General features: G+C 45.2%; 1 protein-coding gene across 1 annotated transcript; it reads left to right on the top strand.

The window, feature by feature from the left end:
* The first annotated feature begins 2,680 nt into the window (after positions 1-2,680).
* On the top strand, positions 2,681-19,739 carry VPS18 (VPS18 core subunit of CORVET and HOPS complexes). Its single transcript, XM_084632745.1, has 5 exons — positions 2,681-3,027; positions 12,735-12,876; positions 13,061-13,152; positions 13,957-15,827; positions 17,058-19,739. Exons 1-5 carry the CDS (start codon positions 2,937-2,939, stop codon positions 17,784-17,786), a joined length of 2,925 nt encoding a protein of 974 aa, XP_084488871.1. The 5' UTR covers positions 2,681-2,936; the 3' UTR covers positions 17,787-19,739.
* Positions 19,740-20,182: the final 443 nt, after the last annotated feature.

Genomic DNA, 20,182 nt, shown 5'->3' with positions numbered 1-20,182 from the left:
CATACAGAGGCAATTAATAAATAAATAAAATAAAAATCCTGCATTAATTTTAATATTAAATCAGAATAAATGAGAATGAAATACAAATAAAGTTATCTCCCAAAATGCTTTCTTAAAGGCCCCTCCAAAATAAGCATAGATATTAGTCCTAGTCTCTTTTTTTTTTTCAAGTCAAAGATTGTAGGTCAAATTTATCCCTTATGAAACTTGCACCAGAAATGAGTATGGTCTTGTGAATGCATCTGATGAAGTGAGCTGTAACTCACGAAAGCTTATGCTCAAATACATTTGTTAGTCTCTAAGGTGCCACAAGTCCTCCTTTTCTTTTTGCGGACACAGACTAACAGGGCTGCTACTCTGAAACCTGCCTGTGAAGATGTCTCATTGTTTAGGTGTATGTTGCCACCTGCTGGAGAAAGCTTATATTTCTGTTTTTCTTTTCTTTTCTTTTGTTTTGTTTTTTGGCAAAGCCCTGCAAAAATGAGTCACCTTATTGTCCATGAACTCCTAGGCACCTAAAAGAACTGAAAAATGCATTGCATGTTTTTACCCACTTAAAAACAACTCCTGTCTGTAAACCTTGAGTTCATGAATTTAGCACTACAATATAATTATTTAAAACGTTTGTAAGTAAATTGAATGAGCATTGGAGGAGAAATAACAGATGGGTAAACAGATGTTTAGTTCAGAATCTGGATTAAGTTTAGGCTGAAGTTTAATTTCAAATACATGCTAAAGTCTGGCTTCCAATTTAACAGCACTGAAATCAGACAAACAGATCTCATGAGATTTCAGCCCAAAATGACCATAATCTCACAAATTCAGCTGTTGTCAGCCAAACGAAAATAAGAAAATAGGCCTCTTCCAGTTTGGGTCTGATCAAGAACCAAAACACCATAAATAGGGATTTGGATCTAGGCACTGAAATCCAAACACCCCACAATGATGAAACCTGATGGGGTTTGCTATGAGGTTCAAGTTCGGGCCCATCTCTAAGTTACTATCATAACATATTGTAGAAGATGGTTGGTATTTTTAAACTCAGCTTTTAATGCTAAAATTAAGTGAAGGGTCCAGAAGGGAGGAAAACATCTAAAATAATGGGTTGTATTAATCCAGTTGGACTGCAGTTTACTATCAGAACAGAATGGCATTAGAAAAGGTTCAGAAAAGGGCAACTAAAATCATTAGGGGGTTGGAACGGGTCCCACATGAAGAGAGATTAAAGAGGCTAGGACTTTTCAGCTTGGAAAAGAGGAGACTAAGGGGGGATATGATAGAGGTACATAAAATCATGAGTGGTGTGGAGAAAGTGAATAAGGAAAAGTTACTTACTTGTTCCCATAATATAAGAACTAGGGGCCACCAAATGAAATTAATGGGTAGCAGGTTTAAAACAAAAGGAAGTTCTTCTTCACTCAGCACACAGTCAACCTGTGGAACTCCTTGCCTGAGGTTGTGAAGACTAGGATTAAAACAGGGTTTAAAAGAGAACTGGATAAAGTCATGGAGGTTAAGTCCACTAAAGGCTATTAGCCAGGATGGGTAAGGAATGGTGTCCCTAGCCTCTGTTTGTCAGAGGGTGGAGATGGATGGCAGGAGATGGGTGGCACTTGATCATTACCTGTTAGGTTCACTCCCTCTGGGGCACCTGGCATTGGCCACTGTCGGTAGACAGGATACTGGGCTGGACAGACCTTTGGTCTGACCCAGTATGGCCATTCTTATGTTCTGATGTTAACCAGAAGAGGTCTGTGTAAGCTGGAAAGCATGTCTCTTTCACCAACAGAAATTGGTCCAATAGAGATATTACCTCAGCTGCCTTGCCTCATCCGAACAGAGCCCTTTACATTAAAAAGCCTTTTCTTATTGGTTAAGGTGGCATTGGACAGATCAATGTTTTTCAACCTTTTCAAGTTGGCAACGCCATATTTGAAAGAAAAGTTCGTGACCCTTTTACTATACAGTTAGAGTAAAAAATGTATTGATTATAAGCCAATACAATTAATTTCTGTGTATATTTCTAGGGGTTGACAGAGAACACTTGACCGTGAAGCGCACTGGGAATGGGGGACAAAGCCTAAGAGTTTCTTTGCTTTAGATTTTTATTCAGTGTTCAAGTTCACACAACCCTTGACTGCCTCATATGAGCCCCCTGCCTCAGGGCCACCGCCCACCCACTGAGAAACACCGGCCGGAGAACTCCTGATGTGGGATTGCTCTGTCTTTAGGCCACACGCCCGGCCTGTTCCCCCGTAGGTAACACTGGGATGAGACGCTCCCCCCCAGGCAGAGTTGGCCCGGCTGGCGTGGGGACGGGTGGACACCCGAGATGAGCAGGGCGGTACCGGTGATTGGCTGAGCAGCGTGTAGTGCTCGCAGCATCGGGGCTTACGTGCAGCCCCTGCAAGCCTGCCCGTGGGGGGCTCCCTAGGCCGGCGCCGCCTGTGACTAGTGCGATCACAGGGAGAAGGGCTGGAGCGAACCAGGGGAGCGGCGTCAGGACAGCCCCGCGCCTATTGGGTGACACAATAGGCAGCCGTGTGGTGAAGGGGGGGAGGGGAGGCACTAGGCCAGCGACAGGCGCGCGACCTCCCGCTCAGGGCACGTGAGGGGCACACCGCGCAGCCGCGCTACCGCCCGGAAACCGGAAGCGCGGCGGCCCGCAAGCCGTCAGGTCACGTGGGGCCGCTCAGCTGAGCGTCTGCGGAAGTAGCCGGGCCTGAGTGACCTGGGCCGGAGGGGGGTCGGGCGCGGCCGGGCTCGGTGCTGCAGGAGCGGAGTTGCTCCCCGGTCTGTCGGGGGCGGGGCGGGGCGTTCTGCAGGAGGGGAGCTGTCGGAGGGTGCAGCGGGCTGCAGCGAGGGGGCTGCGTCGGGATGAGTTGAGGGCAGGGAGCTGAGTGGGTGGCGGGGGACTGGCTGGTGAGGGGGCGGCCATGGCCTCCATCCTGGACGAGTACGAAGATTCGCTGTCCCGCTCCGCCTCCCTGCAGCAGAGCCGCGCCAGCGTGGGCATCCCGCACTCCGGTAAGCGGGGGCTGGGGCTACGCGATCATCTGTGCAGGTCACAGCATGGGAACTGCCCTGGGGCCACGATGCCCCGCCCTCCCCCCTAGTCTGATCTGAGCAGGAGCGCTGCAAGCGACACTGCAAGCCTGCAGGATCCTGCCCTGTTGTCTCGAGTCTGGCTGGCCGTGGGAGGCACCGTGATCTTACTGGCTAAATAGGGTTGCAGAGTCAGACTTCGGTTCTGTTCCCAAGTCTGCCAGTGGCTTCCTGTATCACTGAGGTCAAATAACCCCTCCTTGCCTCCCTTTCCCTTTTGTTAAATGGGTGTCATAATACCTCATGGATAGTTGTGCGGTTTAGTTTGTAATGCGTTTTCAGATTCTGTGGTGACACTATAGAAGGTATACATTGGGGACAATGTATACCTTCAGATCAACGGCACTGCTATGGGTACCCGCATGGCCCCACAGTATGCCAACATTTTTATGGCTGATTTAGAACAACGCTTCCTCAGCTCTCGTCCCCTAAAGCCCCTACTCTACTTGCGCTATATTGATGACATCTTCATCATCTGGACCCATGGAAAAGAAGCCCTTGAGGAATTCCACCATGATTTCAACAATTTCCATCCCACCACCAACCTCAGCCTGGTCCAGTCCACACAAGAGATCCACTTCCTGGACACTACAGTGCTAATAAACAATGGTCACATAAACACCACCCTATACCGGAAACCTACTGACCGCTATTCCTACCTGCTTGCCTCCAGCTTTCACCCTGACCACACCACACGATCCATCGTCTACAGCCAAGCTCTGCGATACAACCGCATTTGCTCCAACCCCTCAGACAGAGACAAACACCTACAAGATCTCTGTCAAGCTTTCTTACAACTACAATACCCACCTGCAGAAGTAAAGAAACAGATTGATAGAGCCAGAAGAGTTCCCAGAAGTTACCTACTACAGGACAGGCCTAACAAAGAAAATAACAGAACGCCACTAGCCGTCACCTTCAGCCCCCAACTAAAACCCCTCCAACGCATTATTAAGGATCTACAACCTATCCTAAAGGATGACCCAACACTCTCACAAATCTTGGGAGACAGGCCAGTCCTTGCCTACAGACAGCCCCGCAACCTGAAGCAAATACTCACCAACAACCACATACCACACAACAGAACCACTAACCCAGGAACTTATCCTTGCAACAAAGCCCGTTGCCAATTGTGCCCACATATCTATTCAGGGGACACCATCACAGGGCCTAATAACATCAGCCACACTATCAGAGGCTCGTTCACCTGCACATCCACCAATGTGATATATGCCATCATGTGCCAGCAATGCCCCTCTGCCATGTACATTGGTCAAACTGGACAGTCTCTACGTAAAAGAATAAATGGACACAAATCAGATGTCAAGAATTATAACATTCATAAACCAGTCGGAGAACACTTCAATCTCTCTGGTCACGCAATCACAGACATGAAGGTCGCTATCTTAAAACAAAAAAACTTCAAATCCAGACTCCAGCGAGAAACTGCTGAATTGGAATTCATTTGCAAATTGGATACTATTAATTTAGGCTTAAATAGAGACTGGGAGTGGCTAAGTCATTATGCAAGGTAGCCTGTTTCCTCTTGTTTTTTCCTACCCCCCCCCCCCAGATGTTCTGGTTTAACTTGGATTTAAACTTGAAGAGTGGTCAGTTTGGATGAGCTATTACCAGCAGGAGAGTGAGTTTGTGTGTGTATGGGGGTGGGGGGGATGTGAGAAAACCTGGATTTGTGCAGGAAATAGCCCAAGTTGATTGTCATGCACATTGTGTAAAGAGTTGTCACTTTGGATGGGCTATCACCAGCAGGAGAGTGAATTTGTGGGGGGGGGGTGGAGGGTGAGAAAACCTGGATTTGTGCTGGAAATGGCCCACCTGATGATCACTTTAGATAAGCTATTACCAGCAGGACAGTGGGGTGGGAGGAGGTATTGTTTCATATTCTCTGTGTATATATAAAGTCTGCTGCAGTTTCCACGATATGCATCTGATGAAGTGAGCTGTAGCTCACGAAAGCTTATGCTCTAATAAATTGGCTAGTCTCTAAGGTGCCACAAGTACTCCTTTTCTTTTTGCGAATACAGACTAACACGGCTGTTACTCTGAAAACTATAGAAGAGTAAATTATTAATGTCATCATGCAGTACTTTGAATGAATTCTCAGTGTTCCCATCTTTCCTGGTTTTCTCTATGTGAGGACAATTAGGGCCTTAATTAATCACTATAGGTACCAAAGATAGGTGCTATAGCATAGAGAGGGCACTCTGTCATGTGATTCTGCTCTATCTCTGGGTCCACATTGGATATTTGCCATTACTACTTCATGTTGAGGCAGTTGCAAGGAAATGAATTTTACATTAGGTTTAGCAAATGGAAGCCTTGCTAATAGCTGAAGTACAGAAAATGAGAAAATATGTACAGTATTTTTGACAGGTTTCAGAGTAACAGCCATGTTAGTCTGTATTCACAAAAAGAAAAGGAGTATTTGTGGCACCTTAGAGACTAACCAATTTATTTGAGCATAAGCTTTCGTGAGCTACAGCTCACTTCATCGCATCCTGTAGCTCACGGAAGCTTATGCTCAAATAAATTGGTTAGTCTCTAAGGTGCCACAAGTACTCCTTTTCTTTTTACAGTATTGTTATAATCACAAATGCAATCTGTGCACTTAACCTGTGAACACAATGTTACAGTACATCAGTTCTTCTCAGATTCTCCATTGTGTATAAATAGGGCTCTACCAAATTCACAGTCCATTTTGATCAATTTCAAAGTCATAAGATTTTAAAAATTGTGAATTTCATGATTTCAGATAAATAAATCTGAAATTTCACGGTGTTGTAATTGTAGAGTTCCTGACCTAAAAAGGAGTTGTGTGTGTGTGTGTGTGTGGGGGGGGGGGGGTTGTGGTACTGCTACCCTTACTTCTGCGCTGCTGCTGATGGCGGCGCTGCCTTCAGAGCTGGGTGGCCGGAGAGGAATGGCTGCTGGCCGGGAGCCCAGCTCTGAAGGCACAGCCACCACCAGCAGCAGTGCAGAAGTAAGGATGCCATGGTATCGTATTGCCACCCTGTGCTGGTACTTGTAGGGCACCCCCTTCAGAGCTGGGTGCCTGGCCAAAAGCCACCGCTCTCCAGCCGTCCAGCTCTGAACGCAGTGCAGAAGTAAAGGTGATGATACTGTGACCCCCCCTAAAATAACCGCATGACTCCCCTGCAACTCCTTTTGGGTCAGGACCCCCAATTTGACAAACACAGGTCGCCCCCATGAAATCTGTATAATATAGGGTAAAAGCACATAGGAAATCAGATTTCACTGTCGATGAAGCGTTTTTCATGGCCATAATTTGGTAGGGCTCTATGTTTAGAGCGTAGCTTGAACTTGGTTATAGAGTGAAACTGTTTGAGGAAGAAGGATGCCAGTCCCAAATTGCTTCATTGCAATTTTGACTGTAGTGAACCTCTATTTAGAGTGAAATTATTATGTGGGGTGGAAAATGACTTAATCCTAAAATATCACTGTTATATGAATGCACTTGTATACAAGGCAAAAGAGAGAATGTGAAATGGTTTTAAAGTTATGAGCTTGGGGTGAGCTCTAACCACTGCTTCTCCACTTGTCAACCCAAATTTGTGGCAGTAATGTCTCACAGGAGGCCTCCTGTCTATGCCACTTACTACTTGTTTTTGTTTTTTAATCAGTTTCTTAGTCTTTCTTTGCTCCTTTCCTTTTTGAGGAACTTGAGTAACTATAGAAACTATTAAACATTTTGTATGTGTGATGCTTAGTGACATCATGTTAGTTGCCCAGCCCAGGGAAACTTACCAATATACTGGATGCAGAGAATATAGGTTCCATCATATGTATAATGGCTGTGTAATTCTCATGGGCTGATTTCATATTAGTATGGTTACCACTACAGAAGTGTGGCATGAAAGCAATCTGTGTTGGTCTGAAACTTTATGCCACAATTTGTGAAATGCTGGCACCTACATTAGGTCCATCTGTGTAATGTAATATAAATATACAATAATTATGTGACGGGTTATACCAGCTATGCAATATGAATGAGGAGTATGTCCCTCTAGCAACTATTAGGTAGTACATTCCCCTATTAATCAAACTAGTGAGTCTTGAGTTTCATATGTGGTTTCTCCTACTGCCACCATATAAGGCTGAATTAGATATGAGACCCAGTTAGCTTTAAAAGGACTATGTTCTATCTAGCATTGCCACTTCAGTGCTGGCCACTCAGCAAAGTTGGCATCTCTTTGCTGAGTTAAAAATCTATAGGCATACGCTTCTGAAAGTATCTATGACTGGCTCCCCACTTTAGTTGAATCCTAACCTATCAAAAGGTTTTAAGTATCGTCTGGAACTGCTAGATAAGCAGGGTTGTGTGGTGTATATCTGTGGGAAAAGTTTGATTATACCAGGCTGTGTATAAAAAAAAAGGGATAAACAGAGAGAGAACAAATTAAATATAGTCCATACACTGAAGTTCATATTTCTTAAAATATGGCTTGTTACCTTTATTTGGTTAAGTTTAATTGAAGTCAGGGTTCTGAATCTCTAACAGAGGTCCCCCCCGCCCCCCCGGTTAATTATTTTGGTGCTAAATGGAAGTTAACAGAACCAGAATGGTTTTAAGAGTTTGGCTAACAATTCCTTTCCTTCTGCTCTGCTTTCACTCTTGACTCCTGCATTATCATCTCTTAAGTAGTTTTTCAGTTATTATAGACTCTGTCTTCACTAAAAATTTTACCTGTTGCTGACAAATGGGTGTCAGCAAAGGGAACAGCTGAACCGTATTTGGGTTGAGAGGCAGCCATGTTCATCACCATTTTAGAATCTGCGGGTGTCCCTTCAGGGCTCCAGTTGTGGCTTTGAACATGCCTTGAAAGTAAATTGGTTGGCAGTGGTTGCAGACTGATCTAAAGTTTGGGGAATAGATAAAAGTAATAGCTTTACATAGAGCACATTGACATAAGAGCAAACCATAACATTGTACCTGAAAGTTTGTGCGGTGTTAAGCTGGTTGAAGTGCGTGCCGAAGTGCTGTGCTTTTACTGATGCTATTTCAGAAGGATTTAGATCTCAAAAGAGCAAAGACTGGGGATGGCTGAAATGCAAACTGCAGGTTCCTCAAGTCCCAAAAGACCTGGCTGGAGTTAATAGTGATCTTATTTCATTGTCTTTCTCCAGATCTTTCAGCCTCTGGGAGGTAGAAAGAAAGAAGGCTCATCCAGAAATCTGAAGGTGTAACGTTTAGAATCCTAAACGATAGATAAAGCACATTTGTAAAGGTGTTTTTATGCACATTTGAGAGGAATGCAGAGGTATGGGACTGAGACTCCAAACCAAAGCTAGTTCTCCTGTTCCAAGTCAGGAAAAACGATATATGATGGAATAAAACCAATTGAATCCTACCCAAGCTTTTTGTGTAGAGGACACTCAACCTGAAATAAGTGTCCACAGCAGGGGGGTGCTGCTGTTAAATGGATGGTCAAACTATGTGTAGGCAAAGGCTGAATTAAGTGCTAGCCAAAAGGGGTGTTGCATAATTAGCATGAAGTTATTTCCCATCTCTTCCAATGCACACACTTCGGCTACCTGTAAGCTTGCTATTTTTTGAATTTGCCACTATTGAACTAGGATCAGTGCAGTAACGGGGGATAGCGATGGTAGAGCAGGTGCCAGCACTTTTGTCTCCATGTCATTTGACTGTGCTTGCAGCAGGTCTAGATGATGCCGTGATAAGTGTTGACAGCCCATCTACACTAGTATTAATCTTTTCTAGCCAGTAACTGGGCTACACTGGTGCTAGACCAGCGGTGGGAGAGTTGCTGAAAATGACATAGGGACAAGACTGTAGGGGCTGATTGTGCTTTCCCTGTGCTGTTCCAGGCCCCTGCCAGGCTACAGAGCTCTCACATGGCAGCAGAGCATTCGCTGCCTCTACAGTACTGGGCTGACCACAGAATCCTATCCTGCCAATCAAACGGTCTTCTAACCCTCCTTTTACACTGTGTGTTTAACTTTGTCTGCTGTTTGGCTGCTTTAGCCAGTGGCCTTGGTTTCCAGCAGCCTTGTTCTATCTTTTACTCCTGGGGGCGTTCTGTTCCAAAAAGATAAAAATTCTGCACACAATATTTTAAAATTCTGCATATTTTATTTGTCAGAATAACACAGTATAATCATGCCAGCTTCAATTATTTTGGTAACTTTATTTAAAAATACCTGTCAGCAAGTATGTCTGTAACAATACAGACAATGAAAAAGATTCAGGATTTTTTTTGACAAATATATTCCTCGCTAGGCATATTAATACAGAACTTTGATTAATCATTCATTCAAACTACAATACAGAACCATATTTCCTGCACCTCTCAGAAGCAGTGCAAAGGCTTGGGGGAGTTGGTGTAATGGAGGAGCTGAGTGAGAGAGAAGTAATTGCTGGGAAGGAGCCTGGGAGTGAATCTGGAGGGTTGTTGGATGTGGGTGGGAGAAGTATGGAACAGAGATTTTTTTTTTTGGGGGGGGGAAGGGATTATTAGAAAGTTGGGGAGCCTCCCCCATACAGACCTTGGTTAACCCCTAGCCTCTCCCATTCAGTCAGGCACATGTGCCCCTGTCCCCATGTGTCCATGCACTCCTTCCCCCGTCCCTATACACCCCCGTCCACATGTCCCAGCATCTCCTTCCCCCTGTTCCCATGTGTCCCTGCACCCTGTCCCCATGTGGCCTTGCACCCCCACTCCTATTCAGCCCCTGTCCCTCCATTAGCCTTTCTAAACCCCAGTCTGTGACCCCCCCAGCAGCCCAATGTGCCCCACTCTGTCTGTGTCTCCTCTCCCACACCCCCCCCCCCCATGTACATTCTTATCTGTCTCTGTGGGCAGGATGCTGTGAGGAATGCAGGCTGTCCTCTCTATGAGATGTTATGGCTGGTGAGCAGCTGCCCTCTGTTCTGGCACCACAGCAATCCCCGGTGGGTGAAAGGCATAACTGCAGCATCTCTCCCGCAGAATGTATTTTCTGTGAAGGAAAAAGAAATCTGCAAGAAACATGAATTCTGCACATGCGCAGTGGTGCAGAATTCCCCCAGGAGTAACCTTGTGTGCCTTGTAAATTCTTTGCAAGTGAAGATTTTCCCAGGCTAACTGCACTAAATAGATATAACTGTCCTAGAAATCCCTGTGGAGCCAGTGGTTTTCCATCCTTGGAGGGAGGCCAGTGTAAATTTAACCTAGGAAAGAAACCAGAAATGACCAGTCCTTTCTTGTTGTCTAGCCTGAGGTGGCCTGGTCATTCTGTTAGAGGAATGCAATATTCTTGGTCAAGGGGCTACATGGTGTCCTGTGAGGGCATGGGAAATTCAGGCAGAGGAAAAACTTGCATCACAGGACTGATATGGAGAGAGCTTTGTGATACAATCTTTTTGTTGACATACAAATGTCCCCTGGATTCTACTAATGAGTATCATTCATGTTTTGTTCCATGTGAATGTCACATTATTTTACAGTTCCATGGCAGAGTTGAATTCCTTTATGGATTTTGGCTAGTGTCCATCCACCATAGGAGAGCAGCCTTCAGAAGCTGCCCCATTTAGGTATGGAAACAGTGTGCTTCTAGGTTGTTCCAAGCTTTTGAAAGCTGAGCCCTGTCCAGCTTCAGAAAAATGAAACTAGTCATGCCATTCTGCCACCCTGCTATGTGGTGTTAAAAGCTTATCCATCTTAATGTATACATTTCCCATCCCCCTGCCCTGGCTAGTCCTTCACCCTCCTCCCTTCACCATCTTAGTGCTTGGCCTTCTCTTGAGGTCACTGCACCTGCTTTAAAACTTGAAAAGCTTTTATGAACTGAAACAAAACAAAACTCGAAGCCTGTTCTGAACCAGTTTCTGTAGCAGACTATGTTGCCACGCTGCTGGTATAAAACTTTCTCCTCCTACCTGCTATACAGACCACGCTGTCTAGTAATCTGCTACCATCTAAATTTGGTGTCTTCCAAGCTAGCCAACTTGGAGGTCCCCTGGCGTGTAAGTGGAGCCATTAAAGCAAAATTGTTGAATAGTGGTGGTGGTTCTCGTTTAGGTCAGCATTGTGACTAGAACAATATGAAAGTCATTAGTTTCTACTCACACTCTGACTCCCAGTTTCAGTTCACACACACCTGAGTTTCACTTTGAGTTTCAGGCTTCAGCAGACCTAAAATGCATTGTGCAGCTCTGACAAAATGACCACATTTGCCAGGTTTAACCCCAAATCTTAATTTGGCCTAGCCTTGCTTGAAATTCAATCCAGGTTTGTCAAAAGATCCAGAAACTGGATCACACTGGCTCAAGTTTTCAGTTTGTAATTAAATTCGAATCCGGTTCTACCTAGTTTTGGCTTTTGTTGGGCAGAGTTGTGGTCTCACGGTTAGGGCACTGATTCTGGTACTCACCAGACTCGAGTGCTAGTCTCGGCAAGCTGTGTGACTTCAGTCAATTCACTGAACCCCATGGTTCAGTTTCTCTCAAATGTAAAATTGGAGTAACGGTACTTATTCATCTTTATCAAGTGCTTTGAGCTTGGTGGATGTAAAACATTATTCAAGTATTATGAAACTTTTCTACTGATCTAGTTGCGAATTCCAGCTGTATTGCTTGCAGTCACTGATTTTAAATTGTTTTATGGCAATTAAATGATTAATTTTATGGAAAAATCTAGCTATCTTTAATCTTTTGAATAATCTCAATTTCCGCCTTTTCTTTTGTGTGATGGGTGCTAGACTGAATAAGAGAGAAATTAATTTTATCCTCCCCAAATGAAACATTTTAAACTAATGCCACCTCTGATTTCTGAGTCTTTCATTAGATTGTAAACTCTCTGGAGCATAGATACCATCTACGTTAGCACCTTGTACAGCACCATTTCAGTGTTTTAACAAATAACCTGATTTTCCAGTAGTTGACCATTTGTTTTCTTAAAAAGAAAAGGAGTACTTGTGGCACCTTAGAGACTAACAAATTTATTTGAGCATAAGCTTTTGTGAGCTACAGCTCACTTCATCAGATGCATGCAGTGGAAAATACAGTGGGGAGATTTTATATACACAGAGAACATGAAACAATGGGTGTTACCATACACACTGTAACAAGAGTGATCAGGTAAGGTGAGCTATTACCAGCAGGAGAGAAAAAAAACTTTTGTAGTGATAATCAAGGTGGGCCATTTCCAGCAGTTGACAAGAACATGTGAGGAACAGTACGGGGGAAGGGGGCACGGAATAAACATGGGGAAATAGTTCCTTTGTGTAATAACACATCCACTCCCAGTCTTTATTCAAGTCTAATTTCTTGTCCTCCTCTTAATCAGCTTTTTATGAAGTTGTCATGCAACTGTAATGTGCAGTTTCTTCCAGAGTTTTCAGGGTTCGCTGTGTTTGTTTTTCAGGTTAGTTCCATGTGACAAATTGCTCCACTGTGGCAGAATGGGAAAATAGACTTTTACTGTATCTCCAAACATACACCTGGGGAAAAGATTAGATGCTACTCCCCATGATTCCACACCATGGAGCACTTCACTTTCCTGTAGCCCTCCCTGTTTCTGCTCCCTGTGTTAGGTTACATTTAGTATTGTCTCTTTTCTGAACTACATTTGTATTTTCACGTTTCCTAGGGTATGTGAATGCTCGGCTGGAGAAGGAAACTCCAATATTTAACAAGCAAAGGATTGATTTCACTCCTCCAGAGAAAATTAACAGCCTTGTGGTCTCCTGTAACCAACTCTGTATGAGCCTTGGCAGAGACACCCTTTTCAGGTAACTTGTACTATTTAAGACCTGAAGCCTTCACAGCCTGTTTTTGGGTCGCGTGGAAACCCTGTCCCTAAACTAGATGCAGATTCATGGTCTTTTTGTAAAAGAGAGAGGTATAATTTTGTTTCCACAGTTACATGGGCTCTTCCTGCATCTTGGTAACTTGCTTTGTCATTCCTCCATGCAGGATTGATCTTGGCAAGGCAGATGAACCTAATCAGGTAGAGTTGGGACGCAAGGATGAAGCCAGAGTCTACAAGATGTTTTTGGACCACACAGGTGAGGTGATGGTGTAGGGGAAATTGCAAAATGCTGTTTAATATCTACAACAAATGCAATAATTGTGTTAAACAAGCATTTAATTAAGGAAGATTTCCGGTTTCTGTTCTGTGTGTGGAAGGAGTACGTGGCCCACCTGGGGAATGAACTCAGACTACCTAATTATTGTCCAGGGACTCTGCCTATTTAATACCCAAGGGTTAGAGGAAGAGTACTGTGCCTCACTCCTTACATTTTGGTGTATATGAACCACTGTCCAAGTTCTTTATTGACAGATGTGGGCTGATTTGAGTGAGCTTATTACAACTGGTAAAAGAAAATTCTCCTTACACGATGTACATCTAACTTTTGGAGCCCATTGCCTCCTTTGGCCTTAGGAGGCCAGGAGCTTAGCAGATTTCTAAATAGGATTATAATTATAATATCCACAGTTAACTCTAGCTGGGATGAAACACTTATAAAATATAAAACCTAATGACAACAATTAGCAGCCTGGACTTTCTATGGGCCATTTATTCCAGAGTTGTTCATATAGGGTTTCTTGCACCTTCCTTTGAAGCACTGTCAGTTGTGATACTAGGCTAAATGGACCACTGATCTCATCCATTATTGCAATCCCCAGGTTCTTATGAATTCAAATTCTTGGGGGAACTCTAGGAACTTGACTTCCATGTTTTGTCTAACGTGACTCTGAGAACAACCAGAAGTCTTGCTTTACAGTAGTGGTCTGCCTGGGTTGTGGTGTTTGCAGTTCCTTTAACCCTGCACCCATTAATCATCTATCTCTTGCTATATGCCTTACAGGATCTCATCTTGTGATTGCACTGAACACTAGTGAATGCCTGTATTTGAACAGAAGTGCTCAGAAGGTGCGGACGCTCTCCCGCTGGAAAGGTCACTTGATTGAAAGTGTGGGCTGGAACAAGTTTCTGGGTTCAGAGACTAACACTGGTCCTATCCTGGTGGGGACAGCCCAGGGCCAAATATATGAGGCTGAGATCTCTGTCAGCGAGGGAAGTCTCTTCAGCACTAATCTGGACCAGTATTTCCGACTGGTGTATACCTTAGAGGAGGAGGCAGGACCGACTCCAGTCTGCTGTCTGGAAATAGAGCGAGGGCTCGATGGGAAATGTTTTATCATTGCCACTACTCGTAAGAGACTCTTCCAGTTTGTTGGCAAAGTGCCTGAGGGGGCGGAGCAACAGGGCTTTGGCTTCGTGTTTGGCATGCATGCAGACCACTTGCCCAGCTTCCGAGAGTTCCCAGCCAGCTTTGGCTACAGCGAAATAGCATTTTACACTCCAAAGCTACGCTCCTCCCCACGCTCCTTTGCCTGGATGATGGGAAATGGGGTCTTGTATGGTACATTGGACTATGGACGGCCTGACTCTATTCTGAGTGATGAACGGGTCTGGGAGTATCCCTCTGATGTAGATGTGGCGGCTAACAAGCCAATCTCCATAGTGCTCACCCAGTTTCACTTCCTGCTGCTACTGCCTGACAGAGTGAAGGCTGTGTGCACTCTGAATGGGCAGGTTGTCTTCCAAGACCTGTTCTTGGAGAAGTTTGGCTCGTTGAAGTGCATGATCAAAGATCCCACAGTCGGGCAGATCTGGATCTACACGGAGAAAGTTGTATTCCGCTACCACGTACAACGGGAATCGAGAGATGTCTGGAAGATGTACATGAACATTAACAAGTTTGATCTGGCCAAAGAGTACTGCAAAGACCGTCCTGAGTGCCTGGATATTGTGTTGGCAAGAGAGGCAGAACACTCCTTCCAAAACAAGAGGTACCTAGATAGTGCCAAGTGTTATGCACTGACCCAGAACTACTTTGAAGAGATTGCCCTTAAGTTCATTGAAGCCAAGCAGGAGGAGGCATTGATGGAGTTTCTGCTCAAGAAACTGGCCAGCTTAAAGTCCTCTGAAAAGACCCAGACAACTTTGCTGACCACCTGGTTAACAGAGCTCTACTTGAATCGGCTAGGTGCTCTGGAGGGGAACACCTCGAAAAGGAATCTCTTTGAGGCAACTCGGGAGAAGTTCTGCAGCTTCCTGAGCAGCCCCAGAAACAAAGAGTGCCTGTTCAATAACCGAGCGTCCATCTATGAGTTGCTAGCAAGCCATGGGGACACAGAACACATGGTCTATTTTTCAGTTATTATGCAGGACTATGAGAGAGTGGTAGCCCATCACTGCCAGCACGATGACTATGATGAAGCCCTAAACATCCTTACCAGACACAGAGATGAGAAGCTCTTTTACAAGTTCTCTCCCGTCCTGATCCAGCACATCCCCAAGAAGGTGGTTGATGCTTGGATCTCCATGGGCACGAAACTGGATGCCAGGAAGCTCATACCTGCCCTCGTCAACTACAGCCAAAGTGGGAGCACCCAACAGATCAGTGAAGCTATTCGATACATGGAATTCTGTGTGTGTGAGCTGGAGGAAACTGAGCAAGCCATTCACAACTATCTGTTGTCTCTCTATGCTTTGTGTCGGCCAGACTCGCTGCTATCATATCTCAAACAAGCAGGAGCCAACCCTAACAGGATCCACTATGACCTGAAGTATGCGCTTCGGTTGTGTGCAGAGCATGGACACCACCGAGCCTGTGTCCATGTTTACAAAGTGATGGAGTTATATGAGGAAGCAGTGGATCTAGCTCTGCAGGTGTGTGCTACTATGTTTAGTACTCTTAGTTAATTTGTTCTTGAAGGTCCAATGGTGGAGAGCTGTCTCTCTCTTAAAGGGAAGGGGTGGGAAGGTTGGCTAGTGTGTTTAAAGGGTTATAAAGGCCCCAAGAAAGGGAGGGAATGTCTGTCACCATATTAACTTAGAGCAATAGTGGAAGCTCAGAACTATCAGGGTATGTTTACACTCCAATTAAAAATTGGCTGGCCTGTGCCAGCTGACTCTGGCCCATGCTAAGGGGCTGTTTAATTGCGATGTAGATGTTTGGGCTCGGTCTAGATCCCAGACTCTAGGACCCTGCGAGGTGGGAGGGTCCCAGAGCTGAGGCTTGCAGCCCGATTTGAAATGTGTGTACCACAATTAAACAGTTCTTTAGCCTGAGTCAGATGGCATGGGCCAGCCCTGGGTGTCTAATTGTAGTGTAAAGATACCCACAGTGGATATCTGACTTTCACAGACCATAATCTTAGGAGAGTGAAAGAGACTGTGTGGTGGGGGATATGGTTTCTGTTAATGCAGTCCTGGCTCTGTGGAACTCTGCTCGTTGATAACCAGCTCTGCTGATCTGAGGATCCCACCCTATTCTTAATCTCCTGATTTAATATAAAAAAAAAAAGGCAAGAAAAACTTAAAATGAATTTATCCCCCCTTGGTCATCTTGTAGAAAGTTTAAATTAGTGTAGAGGTAACTTAGGTTCTGAATGATGATAGTGCAGTGTGTACAATTTAAAGTGCTGACATTTACTGAGTTTAGTTCATCACAATATTTGCAGAATCCTACATTCTGAGTATAGAGAACAGTGTGGAGGAGATAAATGCTCTAGCTTGGTAAAGGTCAAAAATTGTAACTGCCTGCTGTGTGAGGGTGGATACTTAATTCATTGTTGTAACCTTGGAGGTCGAAGGTCACTAGTGGCTTTGGAGAGCTAGATCTTCCTGTTGTGTTCCTGGACCCTAATGACTCTTCAAAGTGATCCAGAATTGCTATGCACACCTTTTGTGTTGGGAGTGGATGTCTCAGGGGGAGAGAGGATGTGGCTGACAAACAGCCAAGTGGGCATGTCCACTGTATAGCTGTAGTTATGACTGACATAATGGAGAGATCTCCTACTCGTGTCCTTCCTTTATTGGTAGTGGGCTCTCATGACAGAGAGAGAAGTGAAGAGGAAATCATAATTTTGTTTCCTTACTGTTCTGTTCAATTTTCAGGTGGACGTGGATCTAGCAAAGTCATGTGCAGACCTCCCTGAAGAGGATGAGGAACTCCGGAAGAAGCTCTGGTTGAAAATTGCTCGCCACGTGGTCCAGGAAGAGAAGGACGTCAAGAAGGCTATGGCCTGCCTTTCTAGCTGCAACCTACTAAAGATTGAAGACGTCCTTCCCTTCTTCCCTGACTTTGTCACCATCGACCACTTCAAGGAGGCAATCTGCAACTCTCTGGAGGACTACAACAGGCACATTGAGGAGCTGAAGAGAGAGATGGAGGAAGCTACACAGAGTGCCAAGAGAATCCGGGAGGACATCCAGGAGATGAGAAACAAATATGGCTCTGTGGAGCCTCAGGAGAAGTGCGCAGCCTGTGACTTTCCACTCCTAAACCGCCCTTTCTACCTTTTCCTTTGCGGCCACATGTTCCACTATGACTGTCTGTTCCAGGCAGTTTTTCCAAACCTGCCTGCCTACAAGCAAGCTAAGCTAGAAGACCTTCAGAAGAAGCTGGGAGCCACAAGCCAGCCCTCCAAAGCCCATCATCGCCCCAAGGACACAGATGCCACCAGCATGGGGAAGGGACAGCAGAGTCGGGAACAGATCAAAGCAGACATTGATGATATTGTAGCAGCTGAATGCGTGTACTGTGGGGAGCTGATGATCCGGTCCATAGACAAGCCTTTCATTGACCCACAAAAGTATGAAGAAGAGAGGCAGAGTTGGCTGTAGGATCACACAGTTATTGTTCGAGGCTGCGCATGAACACAAAACTTTGAGTTATACATCATGTCCACTGTCTGTGAAATATGCATATTAGGAATTAGCCTCCAGAAATCTGAAAACAAATGGATTCGATAGAGCTCTAAGGAGAGAGCAGCTGGTACTGTTATGTGGAAAGCAATGAGTTAGTCCTGGAGGACTATGAGAGAAATGGTTACGGTTGTCTAAGAACTGGAAGATTAATTTCCACAAATGCCTCAGAACTTCTTCTGGCTTCTCTCTGAAGGTGAGCTTGAGCTTGCCTCTTGAAGCTGCTCTTCTGAGACCCTTTGGCATGAAGATAAGAATACCTCATTGCCCAGAGAGAACTGGGAACGGAAAAATGATTTCATTCAGTTGGATTGCTTCCCCATTTTATAGTATTAATTCAGGTGAAGACTGGGGCGATGGGAAGAAGCAGTGGGGAGTGCTTGGTGGCATAGGCTTTCATTCATCACTTTCAAATTAGAAATTGCTTTTAGTTTGCTTCCTAATGAGATTGTTTAGTCAGCTTTACTGACAGAAATGTAAAAGGAAGGCAATAGACTTGCGTTTACATGTGTGTCTACAAACATCTGTCCTGTTACACGAATGCATGGTTCTGTATAATAACATAAAAATATGATTCTTAAGCAGCACAGTGTCTAAAAAGATGCATCTTAATCCCTGTGTCTGGAATTTCGGGGTTGTGGTCTTTCCCCAGTTTTCCAACAAGTTTTTTGGTCTGATCCATACAGTTGAATCTTCTGTAGGATCTCTTCATTTTGTTTCCAGCCATTATACTGTAGTCCATTCTGAATACCCATACTGGGACATTTTGCCCAATTACCTGTTTTGGTTCCAGCACCACTGAAGTACAATACTTGCTAATGGTAATTTGAGTATTACATATAATGATACTTCACAGGTAGCACCACTGAGTGGGCACTCCAATGAAAGTCTAGCAATCAGTATCCTCAAGGACTGACCACAGCACTTCTCTATGAGTCAGTGACACCATTTCATCTTGAAGCAGAAACTTGAGAGTCTTTGGCGTCCTTTGCCAAGCAATCTAACTGTTCCCTTCATGGCTTAGTTGAGTGCTCCTGTAGGTCAGTGTATTTCTCCCCAACCCCTCCAGATGCTGCTCAGCATTGGAAGATTTTTTTTTTGGTCCTGTTTTTGACAGGGAGATCATTACACTTGAGGTGGAGGATGAGATTTTTCTCTAGGACCTTAGTAGGGGTTAGTAGTGGCATGTGACATTTAGATCTGTCAGCACTTCCTCATGAAGGAACTAAACTTCCCATGGAGCTTTGGCTGGGACTAAATCACAAAGATCAACAAGTGAGGGGCAGCAGTGAGAATCACGTTTTGTAAAGCGGTGGTGGATATTTGTCATTTTAGTTGAGAGGAAATTAAAAAAAAAAAAAATCTCTCCTGACTTCTATAAAACTTATGTTCTTGTCTTGAGAACCTGACTGTGACCTGCTAGCCACTCACGACAGCTGCTGTGACTGTGGAACTGGGTCTTGGTGTAATACAAAATTACATTTTGTCTTCTTAACTGGGGGTCTTAGTAGCCTCACAGGGTTCCAATAGAGCTTCCCCAACTTCTGATCAGAGCATTTCCTAACTGAGGGCTTAGCCTGCAATGTTTTACTTGTGCAATGCTGGCAGGAAGAGGCCTTAAATCAGAGGTGGGCAAACTATGGTGCGTGGGCCACATCCGACCTGCGGGACCATCCTGCCTGGCCCCTGAGCTCCCGGCCAGGGAGGCTAGCCCCCGGCCCCTCCCCTGCTGTCTCCTCTCCCTTGCAGCTAATGTGCTAGCACAGCTTGCACCTGCCCACCTCCCAGACTTTCCAATAAGCCTGTCCTGCCACCAGCATGGTAAGGGGGTGGGGAGAGTTGGATAAGGGGCAGGAGGTCCCAGGGGGCAGTTGGATGGGGTGGGGGCGCTCAGGAGACAGGGAGTGGGGGGAGGTTGGATAGGGGGTGGGGAGCAGGGGGGTTGAATGGGGGTGGGGTCCTGGGGGGGCAGTTAGGGACGGGGGTCCCAGAAGGGGGCGGTCAGGGGACAAGGAGTGCGGGGGAGGGGTTGGATGGGTCAGGAGTTCTGAGGGGGGAAGTGGGAGGGGGCTGGGGACAGGCTGTTTGGGGAGGCACAGCTTTCCTTACCCGGCCCTCCATACCATTTTGCAACCCCAATGTGTTCCTCAGGCCAAAAGGTTTGCCCACCCCTGCCCTAAATGAACACTGTCAGAGCTGCATTTCAGTAGTAGAAAGAACTGTTGCTATTGGAAATATTATCTTTTTACTACTAGAGCTGCTGAATAACTAGTTTCATTAGTGCCAGATATTAGTGCTTGTTGATGGCTTATCAG

Source organism: Lepidochelys olivacea (assembly GCF_965140295.1).
Source record: "Lepidochelys olivacea isolate rLepOli2 genome assembly, chromosome: 6".
Taxonomy (NCBI): Eukaryota; Metazoa; Chordata; order Testudines; family Cheloniidae; genus Lepidochelys; species Lepidochelys olivacea.
The sequence above is the reverse complement of the archived record's forward strand: the minus strand, read 5'-3'. Positions and strand labels throughout refer to the sequence as shown.